The following is a 22,815-nucleotide window of genomic DNA, read 5'->3' as shown; positions in this document are numbered from 1 at the left end:
ATGGGCCGTCTTGAGTGTAGAATACATCCCTCTAGCTGGACTTTCCAATTTTAGTCCAGTGTCGATAACTTTGCCACTCAAATGTTATCGCCGTGTGTAGATATATAGTTACGCTGGTCTAAGAATGCTGAATATCGCATACAGTCAGACAGCGTGTTACGGATCAACTCATCATATAATACGGGCAACACTTGGCACTTTCCCCGAAATACCTAAAGAACTATCTCATCTCGAGTTCCTTCTTAGTAACACTCCTGTATGTGTGGCCTTCGATCTTATGGCACACTACCTCCGTGATTTTCCCCTGGTATAGCATAATATGCTGATTAATCCAGTCAGAACCTCCCCTCCCAGTACTCTACCGTTCAATATCCTGTTTGCTTTCTACCGTAGCTCATGTTTTGCCCTTTTAAGCTATTTGGCATGAGGCGTATTTTCTTCACCCTTGCATATTCTCCTGCCACTTAGAGATGCGAGATCCCGCGCTGACCGCAGCGCGATCGGAGATTTTTCGGGCGCCATTTTCCACCAAAGTCAGACCACGTTTCGATCTCTTGCTTCCACTCCTCACACTCGTTCTATTATAATATACCCTTAACACACTGGTTATACTTACAGGCTACCACTGATCTGTATCGACGCCCTCGAGCCTTACTGACCTCTATTTCACCTCCTGCCACCTGGTTCCACTATAAAGGCTGCACTTGAGGACACTCTCACATCAAATTCCCTCCTATATCGATTGCTGTTGATCCTTGGGTAATTCTCTTCTTTAGCCTGCTCTTTAGTCGAATCACTTTGCTCTCTTTTGCTTCTTATCCTCTCTGGCCTCGCTCGCTCGCATGACCACTATCACCCACAGAAAGTCCCGCATCGCGGTCGACACCACCACACCTGATGCCTCTCCTGAAAACCTCGCGCAGCTCAAAGACTTCTACTGGACACGCGAGAGTGAGCCACATGTTCTCCGCCGCAAGCAAATCCTCGCCAAGTACCCCCAGGTGACCAAACTATGCGGCCACGAGCCGCTTACCAAGTACATCGCTACTGGCGTGGTGCTTCTTCAATTCCTCAGCGCATACGTGTTGCGCGACACACACCCGCTCTCATGGAAGTTTGTCGCGTGGGCGTACGTTGTGGGTGCAACGGCCAACCAGAACGTGTTCCTCGCGATTCATGAGTTATCTCACAATCTCGGTTTCAAAAAGCCGATGCACAACCGTCTCTTCAGCATCTTTAACAACTTGCCAATTGGGATCCCGTATGCGGCTTCCTTCCAACCATACCACCAACTCCACCACAAGTTTATGGGTGACGATGCCTTGGATACGGATCTTCCAACGCGTTTCGAAGCGGTCGTTCTCTCCAACGTGTTGGGTAAGGCCTTCTTCGCCACCTTCCAGATCCTCTTCTACGCCTTTAGACCCATGTGTGTAACCCAGATTAAGTTTACCGCCGTACATTTGCTCAACGTGATGGTTCAGCTCGCGGTCGACTTCCTCGTGGTGCGTCACTGGGGTTGGTACGCCATGTTCTACTTCCTCATGTCCTCCTTCCTCGCGGGTTCCTTGCACCCCACTGCGGGTCACTTCATCGCCGAACACTACGTGCTCAATCCTTCGTACCCGGCCACCAAAAATGCCGACCCCAGCACTCGCACGCTCGCGGCCAACTTGCAACCGGAAACCTTCTCGTACTACGGCCCGTTGAACTTCTTTACCTGGAACGTTGGCTTACACAACGAACACCACGATTTCCCGTTTGTACCATGGACGCGTTTGCACACGTTGCGTGACATTGCGCGCGAGTTTTACGAACCTTTGCCTCAGATTGACTCCTGGGTCATGGTCATTGTCAGTTTTGTCTCAGGGAGAAATATTGAGTTGTGGAACCGTGTTCGCAGAGAGAACGAGACCAAATTGTCCTTGGACGAGAAGAAGAAGCAGACCGAGTATAACTAGGAAGCTTAATATTGTTTCTGATACGAATATTGCGATGGGTGTTTCAATAGAGGATTCTATCCCTGCTTTTTGTTTTCTTTTTGATATGTATGGGCTGTATATTTATGTTTAAAAATGGGTATCACTCGTATAAACCCCTGCTGTTTACATAACGCATGGGGTTGAGCAAAGCTTGTTGCTGGGATCCGTTAGAAATATTGAACGACCCCAAGGTACAATGTTGTAGACGTCTTGTGTTAGTGTCCAGACGTAATTAGGGAAAGAGAAATATGCGTTAAAGGCTGAATCCTCGGTATGTACCGTGTCACGAATCCCACTCAGAGGCATTACAGGTGAGTTTTGGCAAATGATTAAAGGTACTTTTCTGTGATTGATTGCATAGCCTCTTATAGTGCCTGTTTTTCGCATCTTCAATAAGATGCCATAAAAACTGCCGGTCCCAGGAATCGAACTTGGGTTTCCTCTGCCACAAAGAGGTGTACTGACCACTATACTAGACCGGCTGTACCTGATAGTTGTCAGAGTTATAGGTTATATTGACGTTGCATGTTAAGGGATTATATCGATATGACATGTAAAAAGGCTGCACTGACAGAGCAAGCCATGAAGGCTGCCTCCCATTGATAGAAAATATGTTTAGTTTAAAAGTATTTTTATTTTTGTGGAAGATCATGATTTTATCTAGTGGCTTATTCCGATAGTATCTTAATCAACAACCGACTACAACCCCCTGGCTGAAATCCCATCAGGTGCAGGAACCCTGACAAATAGAGTCAAAGATCTAATCCAACCAAATTGATTCTCTTAGCCTAGCAGTCCACCGGTATGAGACGACCGCAGTTCAGACATGTCGTCCAATACTCTATGACCAGTTACCCTGTCAATTGAAAGAAATTCTACTAATTCACCGAGTTTTCAAAATAAACGTAAGCTTTTTTGCTAAAACAGAAACCATTTAAGGCTGCAATCTACTGATATCTAAAAATAATGAACTCATCTTAGAGTAAACGTCTATCGCATTCTCTTTTTACCCGTGCAATTCTTGAGGTGTTGAAACATTATTAGACGAGAGTAACTCGCTTTTACTGGGTCTGCAGCTTTTAAAACTGTGGTTGAGAGTGAACTTTAATATGGCCGAGGTTTCAAAACCCTTAAAGATAACTTAAATCTAGAGCTGTTTTTGTGATCAGTAATTTCTAACAGGTCTTAACCTCCAACCTTAGCGGATAGCCGAATCGGGAGGGTTGCATCCGAACCAGCGGTCGGAGTTAAATAGTGTGGCTCAAGAGCATGCAGAAATCGACACAGCAACTATTATTACGGGCTACACTTGCTTCTTTAGGGCTACAGATCCATAAAACTTGCATATTGTTTCTTCATTACGTTATCGATACATTCCGGTGTGCTCATTTAGCTTTACCTTACTTCAATGGTACCTGTCCCTTTACCGTTGCGGATACCCTGGTCGACTTCCCATTAAGGTTCTCTGAATAGGTGAGAAAACTCCGGCAAAGGTGAAATGAGGTCTGCATAACTGTTTAAAGATCACGTACTATTAATATATGTGTATTGCTTGTTATCTCACGATCCCTAGCGTTCACACTATCTGAGTTACAAAGGAGCAAAGAGATCGCTTTGGTCACGACAGCTTGCATCTCTACTATTAGTCAATAGAACATGATATCCCATACTGTATATTCCATACTACGTCATAAGGCAAAGGAATGTATGTGATCAGAAGAAACTGGAAATACCGTTTTAATCCAGATTCTATTTTCTTCCTGTTTTCTATCTTTCAGGGACGGTGCTTGGTACTTTAGGTATCTACTTACCACTGAGCATGGAAAAAGCTTATCGCCGTTCAGGGCTGACTAAAGCATTGAGAAGCAAGCCCTTTTGATGGAGGGGTATTCTTCTGATCAGAATTGTGGCGGGGGGCTTTTATCGCCCAGACCTTTTTCTGATCACAAGATGGTTAATGCCATTAAAGAAATCTCCGCCACACTTTTTCCTTTTCTAGTCTTCCACAACTTTACTTTATCTATCTTAGCTAGTCGAAGAGGTCTTTCACCAATCAAGTTTTCTCCACCACTCAGCTTCGTATAAATGCATTATACCTCCTCGAATATCTGAAACATGTCCCCCATATATTTCCATCTTCTCCCTGTTAGTTTCTCTTACACAAAGAATGCACAAAACAGACGCAAAGACTATCGCCAGTCTTTGCCTTGGTGGAAGTAGCACCTTCCTGTTGGAACCGCACCCCGAGTCTCGAGTAGACCGTACAAGGACCGACGACAATGAATTACTTGCCGAGATTGGATACAAAGCCGAGCTCGGCAGAAAGTTCAACACTGTCCAAGTCTTTGGTGTGGCTTTCTCTATCATGGGCCTCCTACCTTCTATCTCCTCCGTTTTAGGCTTGGGCCTTGAAGGAGGTCCGGCGGGTTTGGTTTGGGGCTGGTTTATTGCCTCTTTTTTTATTTTGCTGATTGGTGTTGCCATGGCTGAATTGGGGTCGGCTATGCCCACTTCCGGTGGTTTATACTACTGGACCAACTACTATGCTAACGATAACTGGAAGACGTTTCTTTCCTTCTTGGTGGGCAACGTGAACTCTTTAGCCTTGGTGGGTGGCTTCTGCTCCATCAACTATGGGTTTGCGGGTGAAATCTTATCCATAGTGGTAATCTCTAAGGGCGGTGATTTCACCATCACTAGCGGGATGACTTATGGCGTCTTCGCTGCTTGTGTCATAAGCCATATAATTGTCACGCTGTGTGCTTCTTCGGGTATCTCCAAACTTCAGAGCTTTTCTATCGTGTGCAACGTTGGCTTGATAGTGTTGTTTCTCATTGCTATTCCGATCGGGACCGCCCGATCGCCCACTCAGTCCTTCAACGACGCTGGGTTTATCTTTGGAAGCGTAAAGTCCATGACGGGGTGGACCCCCGGATGGCAGTTTGTCCTTTGCTGGATGCCGGCTATCTGGACTATTTGCTCGTTTGATTCCTGTGTTCACATGTCTGAAGAAGCGAAAAATGCCACCAGAGCCGTCCCAATTGGGATTGTCGGCTCTATTAGCGTCTGCTACGTTTTGGGGCTCGTCATCTGCATTGTCATCGGGGCCTGTATGACTCAGGATATCGACTCAATCGTTGGCACCAAACTTGGCCAGCCGATGGCGCAGATTATCTTCAATGCGTTGGGGAAAAAGTGGGCAATGGCCTTCATGACCTTGATTGCTTTCTGTCAGTGGTTGATGGGGGCTTCCATCTTGACGGCAATCTCGAGACAAATCTGGGCTTTTTCCAGGGACAATGGTTTGCCATTTTCGGGGGTGATTAAGGTTGTCAACCAGAAGTGGTCGGTACCCATCCGGGCTGTAATTTTTGGTGGCATCCTCTCCTTAATCATCGGTTTGTTATGTCTCATTGGTCCTACGGCCTCTAATGCGTTGTTTTCCTTGGGTGTTGCGGGTAACTACTTTTCCTGGGGGACCCCTATCTTATTGCGGTTGACCTGTGGCAGGGCCAAATTTGTCCCTGGGAAGTTTTACATGGGTGACTTCTGGTCACCAGTCATCAGCTGGACGGCGTTTGCCTTCCTTGCGTTTGTCATCGTCATGATACATTTTCCTTCCATCCCAGTGGTGAACAAAGAGACTATGAACTACACCTGTGTGATTACACCAGGGGTGATGATCTTATCGTCGATTTACTACGTGTTATACGCTAAAAACTATTATTATGGCCCACGTAAGACTGTGGATGATGCCGCTATCTACGGCGTGGCACTGGGTGAAAGCTCCTCAGACGTGGAAGTGGTTTTGGCCGAGAAGAAGCATTAGGGGTATGGTGTCGTTTTTAATTTTCTATAGCTGTGTACCTAGGAAAGATAAGCTAATACCGGATTCTAAGCCATTTTGGTTTTGTTTTGTGGAATCGAAATAGTCTATCTTTAAGTTTCGGTTACCCTGAGACCCAGGATGTTTCATGTTTGGGATATGCTCTTTAGAAGCTACATTACAACTAAATATTCATGTTTTATGTGTCAGCCGATCTAACTTCCTATGGACAGACATTTTACAGATAATTAGTATTATACTACGTGTCTGATCTGATGATGAATGGTATATTTGCTTGGATCACTAGTGTGATACATACTTACTCAAAGTAGTAAATCAAGCGTATTGCATGGTTTTATTTTTATTATTTTAATTATTTTACTAATAACTTGCTGCCTTATATATGTTTGTTATAGTCAGATGATTACCAATATCCAGAGGTAATTATTGTTTCCAAGCGTCAATACAGGGCGTCCCACAAGGTTGCAATTTTGCCTTCATTCCACTTCATTAAGATGCTTGTAGCCAGGATCGGTATGCATAACGATGTCCAGTTGGATCCTTGACTCCATTCTGATAATTGTTATCAGACTGACTACCTCATCTGTTTCTAGACATGTATCGTGTACGTATTTTGACAGAATACCAGAAAATAGAACATGGCCGGTGGTTAAGGGATGTTAAACCGAGAATTTTTCTGCGTGTAGGCTAGTCAGTAGTTTAGAATAAGGAGTACAGCGATACATCATAATATCTGGATTTTACTTGGAACAAATGATTACAAAAATATCAAAATGTTGAAATCTCCATAGATTCAAATGCATCTGATTTCTTCCGAATCTATCAATCAAAAATTGAAAGCATTCAAAGCAATGATCCAGAGAGATTCTAAAGTCGCTAAGCGTGCTTCATCACGAGCAAAAGCCGCATCTCCTCCAACACGCGATATCTAGTGAAAGCATATAAATATACACCTCCTAATGGAATATAAATCCTTGCTTAACTCCATCTGACTGTAATTATCATACCTTCACATAACCCCTTTGTCCAAGGCGTCCTTTCTCTCCTCCCAAACAGTCTTTCCAGAACACGAGCAGACTGCCTTGTCGTTTTCCCAAACACCAGCGCTTCTGGCAATGACCCCAACCAAATCTGTCGCGCTGGAACCATCTTCGGTCGTAGATAACACCATGGATCTGCCAATCAAGTCGGTCACTTCCAAAGCAGCAGGCAAGAAGGCTTGCCCGGAGTATACCTGGACACTGTCTGTATGGGTGGAGGCCCCGATAGAAGCGATAGTGGTTTCAGAGGACGCCTTGGTGAAGACATCCACGCTTGGGAACTTGAAGTAGGAAGGACCGGTGGACATTGCCCCCTGGGAGATGTTCCCATTGGCTCTGATAGACGGAAAATACTTGCCCTTTGGCAACCCATTGATGGTCAAATCCACCATGCACAAGTCAGTGCCGACAGACACGATTCTCGCGAGACCCTTCACCGGATGGTCCTTGTCTTCTTTTGCAAAGCTCTCCAAGATACACACGGCGGCAGAATTGGGCTGACCGGTACCACGGATAATAGCATCTTTGCCACTGGCACGCAAGGTGGACACGACAGCGGAGGGCGGACAGGTCCCCTCCACCGTGACTCTCTGGTTTGTGAGATCAATGTCGAACTTTTCGATCCCCTTCAACGGGGATAACACTTCTCTGACAGATTCCACACAGGCACCACATTCGAGGGGCACTGAATAAACGGTCTGGGGAGGTTAGTATTATGAAAGAAGCGGATTGAGGTTCAAACCCGAGTCTAAAGACTGAATCACGAGATAGATCAGGAGGAAATATCCCCATCTACGGATAAGTCATCAGTCTGGAAACTCAGCAGGCAGACGCCTGTACGGACTTACTTGGAAACTTTTGATAGCAGTCATTTGGTAACGACAGGTTCGTGAATAGTCTTTACGTTGACACCGTTAGCTATAGCTCAGATCACCTCATCTCCAGATTACTAATCCGTAGATGGTGAGATATCCTGCACAGTGCGCACCTCGACAGTTTTATGCCGGATTATCACACGATGAAAGATTTGTCTATCACACTACTCGCTGAGAATCTCCAGGTTCACAGGATAAGCTTAATAACGCTTATTGAAGGTGTAGATATCGCTTCGCAATCCAACTTAATATAGCTCAAAAGATATCCCTATAGATTTACCGGATAGTTGTGAAACTCCTCCAAAATCCTGACATGTCTTTTTGGGGGCCACAAACTGCATCATACCTCAAAGTGTCGCTCACGCTACTATCGTGGGTCCCCGTCGCCTTCACGTTCCAGTCGCACGTCTATGATATAACCCAGGTCAAGGGCGCCTCCATGGTCCCCACATTCAACCCCCCCGAAGGTGTCTCCAACGATTTCGTGTTGGTGCATAAGTTCAATCTCAGGCACTCGCTCAAAGTGAACGATGTGGTTCTCTTCCGCTCGCCCACCAACCCCGAGCAGGTCTACGTGAAGCGTATTAAGGGCTTACAGGGCGACACAGTCATCGCAAAGCACCCTTATCCGAAAAGACAAGTGCAGGTCCCGCGTAATCACATCTGGGTGGAGGGCGACAACAGCAGCTTGACGGTGGATAGCAACAACTTCGGGCCCATCAGCAATGGGCTAGTGATAGGACGTTGCGAGAAGATCATCTGGCCGGTATCGCGCTGGGGAAATGTGAGGGGCTACGGCGGAAGAGAAGCCCGAGAGAGAATGCTCCGTGGCATTGAGTCGATAGAGGATGTCTAAACGAATCTGATTTCGCCTATAAGCCCCAATTCCCGTCAAAATTCGCTGAAACACATAGCTAGCCAAAGGTATACCCGAGTATACACGCATTGGCCACAAGCTAGCGAAGGGCAGATGTTTCTCAATACTCAGTTTAATAAATCATAGGACACAACGGCAGATACCTGGCACCTTTCAAGATATGAACCGTGGTGTATACCTCACATGGGCTCACTGATTAAGATACATCAAGTACTATCCTGGGTAGTATGTGTAGTATTCTATTGGCTAAAGATATAAATACCCCATCCTTTTTGCTGTTTGTACTGCCCCGTGTGATACTTTCGTCAAGTCGAAACTTGCTCCTATCGGACTATTCAGTCTCTTTAAAAAAAACTATCGGACTATGTCTTGAAAAGGCCGCTAGTTCGCTCCGGGATTTTGTTTCTTTGGGTACTCCACGTCGAAGGTGAGATGAGGTTAACCCTGCTTGTGACACTAAGACAGCAAAGTAAAAGAGACCCTCAACATTTATCAAGAAAGTCGTATATGTATATATACAAACTATCATAAAACCACTATGCAGATGTTGAACCCCGCCCTCAAGGCCCAATACTGCAGCAACACAAAATTGAGGAATAATAGACTATCTAGTGGATGCTAAACTCTTGCATTTTGAGTCGAGTACCGGTAAGCCCTAGAGCACGATACCCTATGATCATCAAAAGTGTATCTCCAATCTTCTGGGAAGGAACGTTTCAAAAAAAAGGTCAGCCACGGTGAAGGAGGCAGGCGTTAGCTTTGTAGGTGAATCAACCAGTCAATATTGTAAATAGTCCATCAAATTTAGATGGCCTCAGCCTTTTCGACAGTACCAAGTACAACATCAGGGTGGACTAAATTGACTTCTATTTCATGATCTTGGACCTCTCTTGGAGAAAACTCATAGATAAAGAATCCCACGAGAACCAACAACACAATGTATCCCATCAACTTCTTCATCGGGGTGGTGAAGAAGTTCCGGGCGTCATAGGACCCAGTCTTTCTTTTAGGCTTGAGATCGTAAGGACGTGGAAGAGAGCCTTGCATTTTGGAATTGTTATAGCGTGGGCAGCTAGTACGACTCTGGTGAACCGCTCGATTCTTTTTGTAGATGTCAGCGTAAGCGCTGTCCTGTACGTGATGGTTCTTGGGAGCCAGACTCGGTCCAGTCCTTATCACGTGATAGAAGTAGCAGTCGGGACTGAAGGGGACATTTTAATCAATATCGTGGAAGGGCTAAGTCACCATCAACCCGAGCCCAAAAGCCTTAAATTAAGGAATAGCTTCGGCATAGAACTCCCTAAGTTTTACGAAAGGTGACACGTCAACTAGTGCTACTCTGCAGCATTTTTTTTTCGTATTTACCAATGGCTAAGTATCCACTTGGATCAATGTGTATTATTCGCTTGATATGTCTTATTGTTTGGCACCGGAAGCTTGGTGAAGCCAGTTGCTGCCATCCTGGATGCTTTTAGTAAATCTCTGTGTTTGTTTGAAGGGAAATTGGCGTAACTGGGAATTTTTGATCTCATCGTGGATGTCTTCAAATGGAAGTGTATATGTATCACTCTAGCTTGCAGGATACAGACACGGAATGCTACGGGGTGATTGCCAGATTTTCCTATTTGAAAGCGCAAATCCACCCATTTTTGCATTCGTATCTATGTATTCAGTAGCATCTAATGGCTTGTTTTAGATTGCTGAGGGTAAAATACGAGAACTCTTGGCTTTTCGACAAAATATCTGAATATGAGTAATCCAGTTTAAACCATCAGCAATCTAGCTGTGGACATACTAGAGCCGGTTTTTGCCGCATACATAGTACATACATATACCATTCAACTCCGGGATCTTTAGCCTGTGAACACAAGTTAAAGTACCACTCTATCCTTGAGAGTAGATGGTAAGCTTCTATTAATGTCCATATTACATCATGGATCTTTCGACAAGTAAATTTACCCTTCCTCAGCCGTTAATCGGAACCTGGATCACTCTTTATATCAAACCACATGCTTCTCGTTGGTCACGTTCGTAATTTAATGCGGGGATTTGTACGTACGATCGGTGTTGACTCTTTCCTCTTGTAGTTCATGGAGCCTAATCACGATTCCTAGGTCTAAACTCGATCTTTCCAGGCTTGCTATTGATTGTATCCAGATCCGTATGCATTATGAGCTATAGTCCGATTTTACGTGCGATCGCATGACACCCACCTCCCACATACGGATACAATGTGGCTCCATACAGCCCTGGTAAAACTTTATTCTCCGTTCCCTCCTGGATCAGGAAAGTCCGATGTTGAATAGAAAATCTAAGCCTTAGCCAGGCAAAAAAAACTGGTTAGGAGCGCCTAAAACAAGAAAACATCACTACGGGCTCGGCCTACCACATGGGATTTGCGACCAGACGGGGTTGATTGCTCTACCGCAACTCCCCAGGTTTCTGCATTATTCCTGGCTCTGCTTGCTTATGCAAATAGGTACCTTGTTGAACATTCTATAATCTGTGCAATCTGGCGATCCTTAATGTAGGGAAAAGTTTCCTTCCGTGCAGTTGAGACATGAAAAAAGTTGATGCGGTAGCATGCCCAATTCGGTCCGGAAGAATTTCACCTGCGCATACCGTTATTTATGTTTTCCTTCTCTCGGATTTTTCACGCACCGCCATTCTCTCACCTGAAATGCTGCAAATCACCAAATGTATAGGCTTGCAGTAGTCGAGATTAGTTTTGTGTACAATAAGTCACAGATATCTTGCTAAAGGTTAGGTTCTATATATAGAATTCGGATCAAACTTCTCTCTGGGATAGCCTTATAAGGAAGCATATCGCAATCTGGCACGATAGATTCTGTCGGGCGGTAATGCAGCAGCGGTTGTATATATCGGCCTCCAAATGCGTTCCAGGAGTTAACGGCTAACGCTAGTACTGCAGGCTAGATCGGAAAAAGAATGTATTATAGGAGGAACGGAAAAGAGACCGGGTTATCGTTACCATTGGAGATTCGGACAAGTGCAAGCCTTGGGTATCTTGGGGGGAAGCAAGCGATGGGATAGAAACCATTGGATATGGTATACCTGTATGCTACTGTACACTTATGTATAGTTAAAAGTATTTATTATACGCTTATGCGTAAGTGACTAAGATGCTGGATGACGGAATGAGAAATGAAAAGTATGCATTAAACGGCCAGCATATAATGAAACAATGAAGGTGTAAAAGAATAACGCTCTAAGACGCACATATGAATTCATGGTCCTTAGAAAAACGTCGATGCAGTATGGGATCTTTGTAACGACCTCTGGCCGAAGAAAGATAATTCTTCGGCTGTTTCGGTGGAAACGATGTGGGATGTCTCAGTAAGACCATCGGTGATGGAAGTCATAGAAAAATCCATCTGGGTACCCTTGGCCATAGGAAATTTAAACCCAAAGTCCATCGGGGCCGCGCTCTTGCGCTTGCTCTTGGCGCTGAGGAAGCTGGTCAAGTTTTGTTTGACCTCCTGGCCGGAGAACGGCGACGAGATGGAGGAGATGGAGGATGAGGGTGTGTGTCTGGTCATGGAAAAGGATGAGGATGCCTTGCGGGAGATGGAGCGGGTGGTGGACGGGGTTGACACGGACGTTGGCAAGTCAAAGTCGCCTGAGAAGTTGGTCGACTTCTGTCTCTTCAAGCGGTGGGATGGCACCTGCTGTTCAGACAAGAAGGGCTCTGAGAAGTGGTAAGTCTGGGCACGGGCCAACGGCTTCTTCTTGATGTCCTTGCGGAAGCAGTTCAAGTTCTCCTTGCAGAGGTCAGTGAACTCCGGGTGGTCCATCTCGATGTAGTTCTGAGGATAGCATTTGTGCTTGTACTTGGTGTAAAAGCTCTTGTAGCCACCCTCCAAGATCACAATGTCCGGGTAGTCCAAGTGGGGGTAGTTGTCCTTGTTCTTCAAGCGGTCGCACTTGCGGAGATGTGCCGCCATCGAGGGGCCACGCTTCATGCTGAACTCGCAGTGGAAGACCAACAACGTTTTCTTCGCGTCACTCAAAGAGGACGGCGTCAAAAACTTGGCTATCAACTCTTCCTGGGAATTCACATTCTCAGCTCCGTCAACGTGCCCACCGTTATACTCGTACCCGAACCGGCAGTCAATCACCTGAAACGTGTCAAACTTGTTGGTGTAGTCCCCCGAAAGAACACGCACCAACTCATCTTCAGAAATTCTTGGCAAGAGATCCCTGGCAACGTGGAACGTGTGCAAGTCTGTCTCGCCCAAATGGGCGTTGGTCTTGCTGACATCAACCTCGGTCGGAGTGTGGAACATGGAATGTGTACGGCGACACAAGGCCCCCAGACGGCGAGTCAAGTCGCCGGTGCTGTGGTTCATCTTTCTGGCGGCCTGGATCATGACCGGCCTGGAAACACGTCTCTGCAACAAGGGAGAACCCCCGACGGGTCTGTCGCCACTGGGAGAGGCTGGAGTTTCGTCTTCGGAGCTCTGGAAGTTACGCACGTAGTCGTCGTCGTCCATGAGGGTTCCCAAGATGCTTCTGTCCAAGTCCAAGACACCCTTAGGCGCACTGAAGATACTTTTTCTGGAGGATACCGTGGTTGCAGACGTCACAGCGGACTCGCCTTCGAAAATCGATGGTGGAATGTCGAGGGAGAGGGATGGAGGTGGAGAGGAACAGGATGAAGAGGACCCAAGCGAGAACCCGCGCGACGGAAACTCAGACATAGACCGAGAGTGCAACGCTCGTCTGTTGAAGGGGGTGGCCTTGCCCTTTTCCACCGGTGACTGGAAGAAATTTGAGATATTACCGAGGGGTTTTCTCTCCTCCGTCTTCTGGTTAAAGAAGTTTCTGGCGGCGGGAGTGGCGACCCTGGGCGAGCCGAGACACGGGAACACAGTTTTACCGGCAAAGTTCAACTTTTTGCATGACTCGTCCTTTGGAGCACTGAACACGGTGATATCCTCGTCCAAGTCCATGAGTGGGATGTCATCCACGTCAAAGTCGTCGTCGTACTCGTCGTAGTCAAAAGTGGGCGGCGAGTGAGCGGCCCTTTTTGTGCTAAGGGTCGCAGCTTGTAAGCTCATAGTCTGGAAGAAGGGTGTAGAGGCGGAGGAGAGCACGGGAGACGAGGCCATGGATGGGCGGTACTCGGTGACTTGAGTCATGCTAAAGGGGGTGCGGAGGTATACAAGGAGGATGGCACGGAAATCAGCTCGGTAGGGCTTACTATCTGGATTTGGTCACAATGGAAACAGGGCCCTGTCTTTTTTGTAGCTGGGTTTAGGCGGAAGTTTTTTTTATTTCTGGTCTCTGTGCGATGTGAGATGAAAAAAGGAAGGTGCCGCAAGCGTAAAAATAGTAAGGGTATCCGTAGAAATATGCGTAACACTGGGTAGCAAGCACGTTGGATGAAGGATATGTGGAGGGGGTGGTAAACCGAGAGAAAATAAGAAACGGTGCGTGAGGCTGCTCTTAACGTCTCTCTGATGTAATAAAGCCGAGCCTGGATAAGACCTGGGTATCAAGGGTGGAGAGAGAGAGAAAGAACCAAAGCGTCAGTCTTAAGTACCGTCGGGAGACAGAAAAGAGTGACGAAACGTAGGGTTATATACAGCGTACGACAATTTTCAATTGCAATTGCTCAATCCGGACGGTCATGAAATCAAATAACGGTTGCTTGATACTTCCATCCTCAAGACTCTAAGGCTTGTCCTTTGTTCTCTGCGGGTACATACAAAACGATCAAGATCCTGCTTGTGTTTGAAAGAAAATTGACAAATTTCCTCATTCGGAGGAGGCTAAAGATCACTGTGCGCTAATTGTGTACAGGAGGCTTTTGTGAGTGGAATTACGGGGGTATCTGCATGCATATTCGTCACCGCCCTAATAATATTTTGACAACTTAGACGTACCGACTTGCGGCTTTCCCTGTAGCACATATGCGCAAGCTTAATACAGCGCCGACAACCGCAGTGATCATGCGCTTCAACAGGGTTGCCTCGAGAGATCGTCGTCTAACTAGGAATGAGTCCTGCACTGCCTGCACGCTGCACGCGTCAGACATGTAAACACCTCTCCTCGTCTGAAACCCGCTGCACCGGGAAGAGGCGAACGTAACGGTCTTTGGTTTGACGAGACGATTCGGCCTGGCAACGCTATTACTACCGGGCTATCGTCGATGCTGGTACAACGGCATTTTTGCTATTAATGAGGGAAATTACGGTGTATAGGTCGATACGAGGTTTAGGAGTGAGGCAATGCGGGTCTCCGACAAAGCGGAATCCTTGTATGAAACGTGGAGAATACACACGATCATCCGCCCGGGTCTCAGCACTTCATAATCTATTTACAGAAGTTAGCATTCCACAGAAATGCTGTGGAATGCCTCTAACTGCATCTTTCAATGAGAACATACCAGGTTTGGCTGTAAGTATGCGGTTGCTTCTATTTGCGAACCCCCCTGTTATTTAAGTCTGGCTCTAATTAGATTAACTGATTGCAAGTGGTAAAGATTAATTACGGCTCATGAGAGGTGGACACTTTGATGGGCTTCTTGGATCAAGATTTATTTTTGGCCCTACTCTCATAGCATAGTAGGATTTGGGATTCCGGCTCCTGGATTAATGTTTTTCCTTTGTTTCAAGGTGGCAGGTAAGCCTCTCACTAAAGATTGAATGTCTACAATAGTGAAGAAAGGTTAGATATTTTCACCTATAAAGCATACAGATCTCCTGGTACCTTGTTAAAGCTCATTTTATACCTACCCACGGTATGTCAATGTAAGCAGGTAGATATATAATGTGTTATAGAAAAAAACCGAGCCGACATTGGGAGGTTTCTAGACCCTACCGTGTCTAAACACCCAATACGGCCACCATTCATCTATTCAGGGGATATTGCAATCCATAATTTGTAACTGTGACCGAGATATATAAACTATAAAGACATCTCCCTAAATACACCTACATAGCGTGATACCAACGTCAAGGAACTTGAAAATGGTCGGTTACATTGCGAGTCAGAGGTCGAAACACCGCAATTCAACTGTAAGCTCAACATATTTGATCGATTCGCTTGAATTTTTATAACTAGGAGCAAACTTAATTTGCCAATAGGGAAATGAGCGTGAATATAGATATGGGTAATATGGTATGTTAGGTTTCGTCGCTTTAGAGTTCCGTCGCTCATCCCCCACGCTAGAGTAAATCGGAGCTCAAGCTTGCCGGTCATCCCGAAACCAAAGTAGTATTGACACCATGGTTACGTGATCAAACTCGAGTTTTTTTTTTTTTTTTACCTGCTTGGTATGGCGTCACCATTTAGCACAAAGTATTGATAATTATAGTAAGGTTAGGTTACTTGAAGCTGAGGCTGTATAATAGATTTATTCGAATAAGGAAGATTGACGCTGATTATGAATTTCGAAGGCATGCACCTAAACATTGCCTAGACGTTCGTGCATGCATCGCACCGATATTGGGCGATAGAAACCTGCGCGAAGTGTTCCACACAGATTCGATATGTCGCCCCATAATAAACCACCTCCGCGGAGGCCCAAGGGTCTCCCTACTCACGCTAAGCTTAGCTAAACCAGGAATGTAAATGGCGGAAAATGCCGGCCGTGCTATTTTATTTCACACCGTTTAAATAAGATTTGTCCCATAACGACAAAGTTTATGTATTTATGTTAACCGCTATGAACCACGAAACTCGTCTGCTTCAATAGATCACACACTGACCTCGAGCTCAATACAGGTCCCTATGTTTTAAATTGAAAAAATACTCTATATTGGTCATACCGTGTCTAGGCTGAGTGGGTTGGAGCTAAATATAGTCATAAACTAAACCCTGGTATAAACCAAGTTTTAGCTCGCCGAGAGCGGGAAGTAGGCGGTGTTTGAGGAAAATGATTTATCGGCTGAAACGTCAGACATAGATGATTCGAGTTTAACTGACTCTGTTGATTAGCAACAGAGACCTAACAACGCATGCACATATCGGCATGAATCAGCCCCCAGTTTTCCCACATACAACATTCTCATTCTGTTAAACCGCCGATAGTTTCAGATTTTCCCAGTTCCAGTCCTTCACATGTATCAAAGTATATTCCTTGGTATCAAACAATACAAGGTTGGCGGGACTGGGCGAAAAAAAAAAAAAAAAAAAAAAAAAAAAAAAAACCGATACACAAACTTGTGTGCAAAATATCAGAGAAATAGAGTCTGCAGTTTATCAAATCCTTGGGTCGTTCGTAAATGAAACGTGTTAACCATCCAACAATCTCACGGCGATAAGCCACTGGCTTTTAAGAGCTTGGACATAGCGTACACAGGAATCTAAGTATTTTTACATTGACCCTCTTATAAACAGAGAGGCGAGACGTGAAAACGTCATATTCATTACTCTAAGCATACGATAGCCATAGACCGTATCCCCAAAGCCCATAAGGAGCATTGATATGATACATGGTCTACAAAGGGCCGCTGAATATTATTTCCATGAGTTTTGATATTAACCACCGCGGTGAGGTAAAAATTCAGGTTTCGACTTTTCATAGCGCCACACGAGGCTTGGATAGCGAGCTTGGGCTGCACCAGCTTCTTACATTCCTGATAGCCAATGTGCCCATATTACAAGGCAAGGCTTGATTGAGAAAGCCGTATTTGGATTGGATATCGTGTATCATCAGTAAATGTATTTGCCATTTTTTTGATTGTCTGGGTTACGTTGGCAACGGGGTTGTGGACAAGACGCTCGTCTAGTGTCTAGTCTATGTCGGCGTGTCTTGCCCTAGAAAATCTAATTCTCGGTCGTTTTTGTATTCAAATGTAACATGCTGCTTTTAAGTGGCACATACATTCTGCTTCAACGATGTTTGAGGGCCTGCAGCTACGGTCTGGTTTACGACATCCCCTATTGTAGGTTGTTTGAGATGCATGCATGCGGTCTTGTCTGGGCTCGGAATCCGTTTCCTGGCTGTAGTGGAGCTCTGCATTTGGTTGAAATTGGCTATACCTCCCCCAGACATGAGATAAACGATCTCACAGGCAATATCCTGAATTTTGTCTCTTGCGGTACTCCGTATTACTCTTCCTGGCCGATTAATTCCCCAAACAGTTGTTCAAAGAGTATGTCGCACGGTCCTTAAGACAGCAGATAACATCCCCAATGTGGTATACCTCTATCTCGAGGGTAGAATATCTACTTATAGTAATAGTATACTGGTTGCCTATATAATGTATATAGGATAAAGGAGGGAGGGATCGACCTCCTTATATAGAGTATCGATCCCTACCATGTGACAGCTACACGCTTACTACACCCAATACCCTACAGTCTCTAGGATTTTGTAAAATTTTGGAGGTTACATTTCACGTCTTTCGTTTACTATAAATCGATTATATTCCCAGGTGGATAACACCGGAAAGGGGGTTGTTTGCCCAAGCCGTGATTTACGCATGTTTAAGGACTACCTGTGGCACCAGTCTATTCAGTGTAATGCATTGTACGTTTTACAGCATGGGTTGCAGCGCATAGTTGGTTGATTCTTTTCAACGTGGTGGTTAGAGGCACACCGTAACTTGAATCGCAAACCATTGATACACTCTGGACAAAGACAATATCGTACAGCTTCTGTTTGCATTACTCCCCCTTTAATGTTTGTTCAACCAATTCAAAAAGCAGGGAACGTCGGGAGCAAGCGCTTTGCAGATCGACATGTTCTGGGCCCACCGGGGAATCATACCCCCTGCATCTGAACAGGTGGCCATAACCCACTCGATTTGATTCCTGGCTTTGACATACGTAACACGTTCAAAGGAGGTGTATCTTCCTTGAACTTTCCCTTTTGACGTCTCCGGGTGGTCCAACACGAAAGAGATAACAAGGAATTGTAGATCACCATTGTGGTTTAACGTAGGCTTGGTGACATGCACAAGCACGTTGAATTCGCGCTTCTTCAACGGAAATCCTAAATCAAACTCCACCTGCACCGCGTACCACTCCTTCAAGTGTAGGAACTCGTCCCTTAACACCGAGGTTCCGTCTGCGAACGCCTCCGCACTGCCAGAAAGGTTAGCGAGGTCTAACCGTTCCCAGCCAGATACGATCTCATAGAATTGGGATTCGTACCTTGTGTGATCAGAAATATCGGCAATGGTCCATTCGGAGCTTGACTCTCCTTTGGCGCTTTGGGTTGCACCAACCAAATAGTGAGCAAAGCTCGCAAAAGTATACTCCTGAGCGTCATGGTGACTCACTCTCGACGCCCATGTGGTACCATCCTTCGTCACTGTCTTGTACGTGTCGACTTTTACCGTTTCTGGAATTTTCTGGGTCTTTGTTGCTTTGCTGGTGACGGGTCTCTGAAACGATTTCTCGAACTTCCAATCAATGGCAATCGAATCAACAAACTTATTAACCTCGGTTCGAAGCCTTTCTGTATCTCTCGGAAGAGACGTAAGAGTCAAGGGGGATAAACCGAATTTGTAGTCAGGTATCATAGAGATGGCGAAACGGTATACTCTGTAATTAAAAAAAAAACTCGAGAACTTCCCGATAACTTTTGCGTACAAGATGTCTGCGCCTCTGATATTACTCGTGAGGCTGCACGGGGGCTTAAGCCGCACACTCTAAAGCTGAAGGCGTTATCTATTTCCGTATATGGACTGCATGGGTACCACACTAAGACATGTTTTTCTGTGTATGAATAAAATTACAGCTAAAAAATTAGAACCGTTTCGTCAAGCACGTCATCTAAACCATCTCCCCCCTCCCAGTCATTTTGTTTCGTGGAGGGTGGTTGATGTAGTTCAGCAAACCAGGCATAATTCTGAAGATAGGTTTGTTCCGCCTTGGCCACATCTATGGCATGCACGGCGGTATGGTTTATATCTGGGAACTCGGAATAACTCTGGGAAATTGCTTGAAGGAGCACAGCGTTCTGCCATTCGTCACTTCGTACCGAGGAGATGTGTTCTTGCTGCTGTTCTTCCACGATTTTATTGAATTGGAAGAAATCCGGATAAGAAACCAACGTCAAACAAAAGACTGACAATAGTTTGTAATACAGTCCCATTGACCGGAATTTATAAAGCATAGAAACAGCATTCTCGGTATATAAAACAGGACCGAAGCTCTTGATCATGCCAAAAACCGCTGTGTAATCATGTTGGGAAAAGTTGATCTGGTTCTCGATAACAATGTCGGCCATGACAACCATACAATACGAGACAGTTAGCCAGGCTTGCGGTAAAGAGCTTAATAGAGATATGTTGGCCTTCATCAAGTCAGTCACTGGTGTTAACGGGCTAGATCTCTCACCTTCACCATCTTCTTCCAACACGGAGTTCGCCTCTCGCAAGGCTTTCGCGACAGAGGACTTTAGCTGAGATAGGAAGCTGTCCGTTCGGTTCTCAAGGATGGCAATAATAAGCCGCCTTTGGAACTGTGGCAACGACTCTTGTTCGCTGGAACCAACATACTGGGAAAATTTCTCAAGCTTGGCACAGTGAACATTTAATCTCTGCTTCAAGGAAATGAATGACTCTTTGAACAAATTCTGAGTATGGGCATCCAAGTATTTAACCACGGTTAAAACAAAGTCGGTGTATTCGTCGGGTGCTGGGGCCGAGTCAAGTGTGACTTGGAGGGTAGAAAGTAACACGTCTAGCCATCTTTCACGACAAGTTTGAGATCTGAGAATGTTGGAGATGAGAGCCCGGCAAAACTGGGTCCTGGTAGCCACAAAGTTTGCTTTGGTCAACCCTTCCAACGAGTAATTTTGCTTCCGCTTGAAGTCCAAGAGCTCATGGCTAGGGTTCGATTTGTAGAAACCCCTAACGTACTCGTACACATAATTTTGCGGACTCTGTTTTCTGAAGACGAATTTGATTAAAACGTCCAGGCATTGATTCATGTAATCCACATCATTCCCCTGGTAGTAACTCAAAAACTGGATATAAAACGGTAACTCCAAATGTGAGAGTGCGGGGTTCTGTAGAAGGGTAGGCCACCTTAAGAACAAGTAGGCGCCCCAGTGGTCACCCCTCTTGATGTCTATGAGCTCATGCAATGAAAACATCCAGAGAGAGAACACTTGACGGTTGGTAGCAGTATCGGCAGTCTTTTGCACCATGGTCAACAATACCCCACATAATTCCACACAGTTCCTTGTGGACAACGGTTGTAAAAGCGTTTTAGAAAAGGTGGAGAAATCCTCATATAACAGCGCTTGTAAGCCATCCTGGAAGTCGAGATACAGAAAGCACTCCGACGCTCTCACGACGTCATAAACATCGTTCGCCATCGCAGGCTTCGATTCGAGGAGTATCTTCGAGGTCCGGAGCAAATACAGGTAGCCCCTTGCCACGAGACTGGCATTAACAGCGCTTTGTTTCTGCTTTTCTCGCAAAATGTCGGAGCAGGTCACCAAGAGGGCAATAGTGTCGTCCTTGTTGATGATAGAGAGTATGTTCAAGGCATTCAAACAAGTACCAAAGTATTTCACGTTGCAGCGCAACAAGGCGTCCAACTTGGTAGCAACATCCTCCTCCGTCAATAGGTTGAAGCAAATGATCAAGTTGAACTGATTGATGAGGGAATTTTCCGTAGGGGTGGGAGTGGCCGTTGGAAGCAACAAGTCCTTGAACTTTGAAACATCCTTGGAGGATATCTGAGGGATTTCACGAATAAACAACGTGAAAAGTTTCAAAAAGTTGGTAAAAAGGGATTCACCGGGGGAGTACACAGGGTGAGGGACGGTCCGGATGATATAGTTAGCAATGGCATCGTCGCCGCCAGAAAAGTCTCGCTGGGCCAACTCCTTGAAAACGGATTTGATGAGGTGGTAGTTCAACTTCCAATTAGCCATGATGATGAGCTTCCAAATTTCAACCAAAATAGCCTTTGTGTCACGATTCCCATGCAACAGCAAAATCACCCAGCTCCAGTTCTCACTCCCGTTCAACGTCGCAAAAATGTACACAAAGCTGAACCCATCCATCAATTTGTCCGAGGCCTTGTAGGCGGAGTTTACAAGCTGTACAAAGTCAAGTCCACTCTTGTGGATCATCTTGTGGACAATAAACAAAAGCTCTCCTCTGGAAGTAAACCTATTGTCCTTGCTGATCGAAAGGAGGTACTCCTCATAAGAGTACCTCATGGCATAACGAAAAAAGAAGGTAAGCACCTCCTTAAACCTCCTCTTAAACCCTGCATCGCGCTGAAGTCTGATCCACGAAATCAACACGACAAACTTCACCGTCCGTGAGATGTCAATGCCACAGCTGCCATTCAACACTGCCTTAAGCCTTGTGATGAACCGTTCCTCGAGAATGGTCGCAACCTTCTCAAAACATAAAATATCTGGATCAAGGATGGACCACTTGAGGATGGCCGACAACACCTCGTCTGACGGGTAAATGAAGCTGTTGGCGGCGCTGTCGAGGAGAAGGATAAAGTTCCGCAAAGCCTCCTGTTTGTTAAGCTTAGAGAATACCAACGTCGTACCCTTGAAGTCAAACTTGAGAAGAGCCTCGGTGTTTCTGTACAGCCAACTGTCAAAATTTAAAAAGCTGGAAAACTCAAACTGCAGGAAGAAACAGTCGTTATGAAACTCAGGGGCCTCAAGGAGGCCCTTGAGGGTAAAGAGAGCATTTTCCAACGCCCCTTCACCGCTGGCATAGTCGGATCCTTGTTCTGGAAACACTGGGTACTCTTCACCGGAAGCAATCGCACCGGCGGTGAGGGGCGACCGTTTGTAAACTTTTCTGTGATTTTCCATTTCGAGCTGTGGGACAAAGACGTTCGGCTGCCGGGGAAGGATCGCACCAGGCGAGGGTCTTAGGTAAGTAGGGGAGTTCTTTGGTTTTTTTGTCTTCTTCGAGAGCACGCGCTCCCCGAACATGGCTGTGGTGGGAGCGGAGACGGTTCGTGGGGGACGCGCACCAGACAGGCCTTTGGACCTGTTTAAGGCCCCCCCGGAGCCGGGCGCCGAGAGTTTTGCTGACATCCTTCTCTCGCTAGTCACATTGTGTGCGCGCACAGGGGTGCCCCTCCTGACAGGTCGTCTCCCAGGAGCTCGAGCCTTGTTGCTCGAGCCAAAAGCGTCAAGAAGCATTTGCTTATAGAACGAGGCCTTATGACTACGGCTGCCTGGACTGGTCCGTTTTGGTTCTGTGGATCGGGCACCTGAGCT

General features: G+C 45.9%; 11 protein-coding genes and 1 non-coding gene across 12 annotated transcripts; 7 read left to right on the top strand and 5 right to left on the bottom strand.

Moving 5' to 3' along the window:
• Positions 1-34: 34 nt before the first annotated feature.
• BABINDRAFT_159911 (uncharacterized protein) lies at positions 35-354 on the top strand. Its single transcript, XM_019127951.1, has one exon. The coding sequence runs from the start codon at positions 125-127 to the stop codon at positions 311-313; it is 189 nt and encodes a 62-aa protein (XP_018986977.1). The 5' UTR covers positions 35-124; the 3' UTR covers positions 314-354.
• Positions 355-626: 272 nt separating this feature from the next.
• DES1 (Des1p) lies at positions 627-2,285 on the top strand. Its single transcript, XM_019126896.1, has one exon. The coding sequence runs from the start codon at positions 843-845 to the stop codon at positions 1,959-1,961; it is 1,119 nt and encodes a 372-aa protein (XP_018986976.1). The 5' UTR covers positions 627-842; the 3' UTR covers positions 1,962-2,285.
• BABINDRAFT_109792 (uncharacterized protein) lies at positions 2,034-2,548 on the bottom strand. The gene has a single exon (XM_019126817.1). The coding sequence runs from the start codon at positions 2,367-2,369 to the stop codon at positions 2,106-2,108; it is 264 nt and encodes an 87-aa protein (XP_018986975.1). The 5' UTR covers positions 2,370-2,548; the 3' UTR covers positions 2,034-2,105.
• BABINDRAFT_t66 lies at positions 2,393-2,464 on the bottom strand. Its single transcript has one exon. It is a non-coding gene; the product is annotated as a tRNA-His (tRNA).
• Positions 2,549-3,649: 1,101 nt separating the features above from the next.
• On the top strand, positions 3,650-5,939 carry BABINDRAFT_159909 (uncharacterized protein). The gene has a single exon (XM_019127950.1). It carries the CDS (start codon positions 4,150-4,152, stop codon positions 5,809-5,811), a length of 1,662 nt encoding a protein of 553 aa, XP_018986974.1. The 5' UTR covers positions 3,650-4,149; the 3' UTR covers positions 5,812-5,939.
• An 899-nt stretch (positions 5,940-6,838) lies between these two features.
• Positions 6,839-7,741, bottom strand: CCS1 (copper chaperone; the record flags this gene model as incomplete). Its single annotated transcript, XM_019130730.1, has 2 exons — positions 6,839-7,567; positions 7,718-7,741. The coding sequence occupies 2 exons, from the start codon at positions 7,739-7,741 to the stop codon at positions 6,839-6,841; spliced, it is 753 nt and encodes a 250-aa protein (XP_018986973.1).
• A 192-nt stretch (positions 7,742-7,933) lies between these two features.
• On the top strand, positions 7,934-8,776 carry IMP2 (endopeptidase catalytic subunit). The gene has a single exon (XM_019126815.1). The coding sequence runs from the start codon at positions 8,058-8,060 to the stop codon at positions 8,598-8,600; it is 543 nt and encodes a 180-aa protein (XP_018986972.1). The 5' UTR covers positions 7,934-8,057; the 3' UTR covers positions 8,601-8,776.
• A 497-nt stretch (positions 8,777-9,273) lies between these two features.
• Positions 9,274-9,989, top strand: BABINDRAFT_109765 (uncharacterized protein). Its single transcript, XM_019126814.1, has one exon. It carries the CDS (start codon positions 9,495-9,497, stop codon positions 9,939-9,941), a length of 447 nt encoding a protein of 148 aa, XP_018986971.1. The 5' UTR covers positions 9,274-9,494; the 3' UTR covers positions 9,942-9,989.
• A 1,889-nt stretch (positions 9,990-11,878) lies between these two features.
• MIH1 (putative tyrosine protein phosphatase) lies at positions 11,879-13,783 on the bottom strand (the record flags this gene model as incomplete). Its single annotated transcript, XM_019132402.1, has 1 exon — positions 11,879-13,783. One exon carries the CDS (start codon positions 13,781-13,783, stop codon positions 11,879-11,881), a length of 1,905 nt encoding a protein of 634 aa, XP_018986970.1.
• A 1,046-nt stretch (positions 13,784-14,829) lies between these two features.
• Positions 14,830-15,161, top strand: BABINDRAFT_109750 (uncharacterized protein). Its single transcript, XM_019126813.1, has one exon. It carries the CDS (start codon positions 14,907-14,909, stop codon positions 15,087-15,089), a length of 183 nt encoding a protein of 60 aa, XP_018986969.1. The 5' UTR covers positions 14,830-14,906; the 3' UTR covers positions 15,090-15,161.
• A 2,156-nt stretch (positions 15,162-17,317) lies between these two features.
• On the top strand, positions 17,318-17,940 carry BABINDRAFT_109739 (uncharacterized protein). The gene has a single exon (XM_019126812.1). It carries the CDS (start codon positions 17,452-17,454, stop codon positions 17,764-17,766), a length of 315 nt encoding a protein of 104 aa, XP_018986968.1. The 5' UTR covers positions 17,318-17,451; the 3' UTR covers positions 17,767-17,940.
• A 331-nt stretch (positions 17,941-18,271) lies between these two features.
• On the bottom strand, positions 18,272-19,120 carry BABINDRAFT_165178 (uncharacterized protein; the record flags this gene model as incomplete). Its single annotated transcript, XM_019130308.1, has 1 exon — positions 18,272-19,120. The coding sequence occupies one exon, from the start codon at positions 19,118-19,120 to the stop codon at positions 18,272-18,274; it is 849 nt and encodes a 282-aa protein (XP_018986967.1).
• Positions 19,121-22,815: the final 3,695 nt, after the last annotated feature.

This window comes from Babjeviella inositovora, assembly GCF_001661335.1.
Source record: "Babjeviella inositovora NRRL Y-12698 unplaced genomic scaffold BABINscaffold_2, whole genome shotgun sequence".
Lineage (NCBI taxonomy): Eukaryota > Fungi > Ascomycota > Pichiomycetes > Serinales > Babjeviella > Babjeviella inositovora.
This window is presented reverse-complemented; position numbering and strand designations above follow the sequence as displayed.

What these genes read in the sequence shown, in the direction of transcription:
- DES1 (XM_019126896.1), top strand. Translation starts at nt 843, where the DNA reads ATGACCACTATCACCCACAGAAAGTCCCGCATCGCGGTCGACACCACC.
- BABINDRAFT_109765 (XM_019126814.1), top strand. Translation starts at nt 9,495, where the DNA reads ATGATCTTGGACCTCTCTTGGAGAAAACTCATAGATAAAGAATCCCAC.
- BABINDRAFT_109750 (XM_019126813.1), top strand. Translation starts at nt 14,907, where the DNA reads ATGAAACGTGGAGAATACACACGATCATCCGCCCGGGTCTCAGCACTT.
- IMP2 (XM_019126815.1), top strand. Translation starts at nt 8,058, where the DNA reads ATGTCTTTTTGGGGGCCACAAACTGCATCATACCTCAAAGTGTCGCTC.
- BABINDRAFT_159911 (XM_019127951.1), top strand. Translation starts at nt 125, where the DNA reads ATGCTGAATATCGCATACAGTCAGACAGCGTGTTACGGATCAACTCAT.
- BABINDRAFT_109792 (XM_019126817.1), bottom strand. Translation starts at nt 2,369, where the DNA reads ATGCGAAAAACAGGCACTATAAGAGGCTATGCAATCAATCACAGAAAA.
- BABINDRAFT_159909 (XM_019127950.1), top strand. Translation starts at nt 4,150, where the DNA reads ATGCACAAAACAGACGCAAAGACTATCGCCAGTCTTTGCCTTGGTGGA.
- BABINDRAFT_109739 (XM_019126812.1), top strand. Translation starts at nt 17,452, where the DNA reads ATGCTGCTTTTAAGTGGCACATACATTCTGCTTCAACGATGTTTGAGG.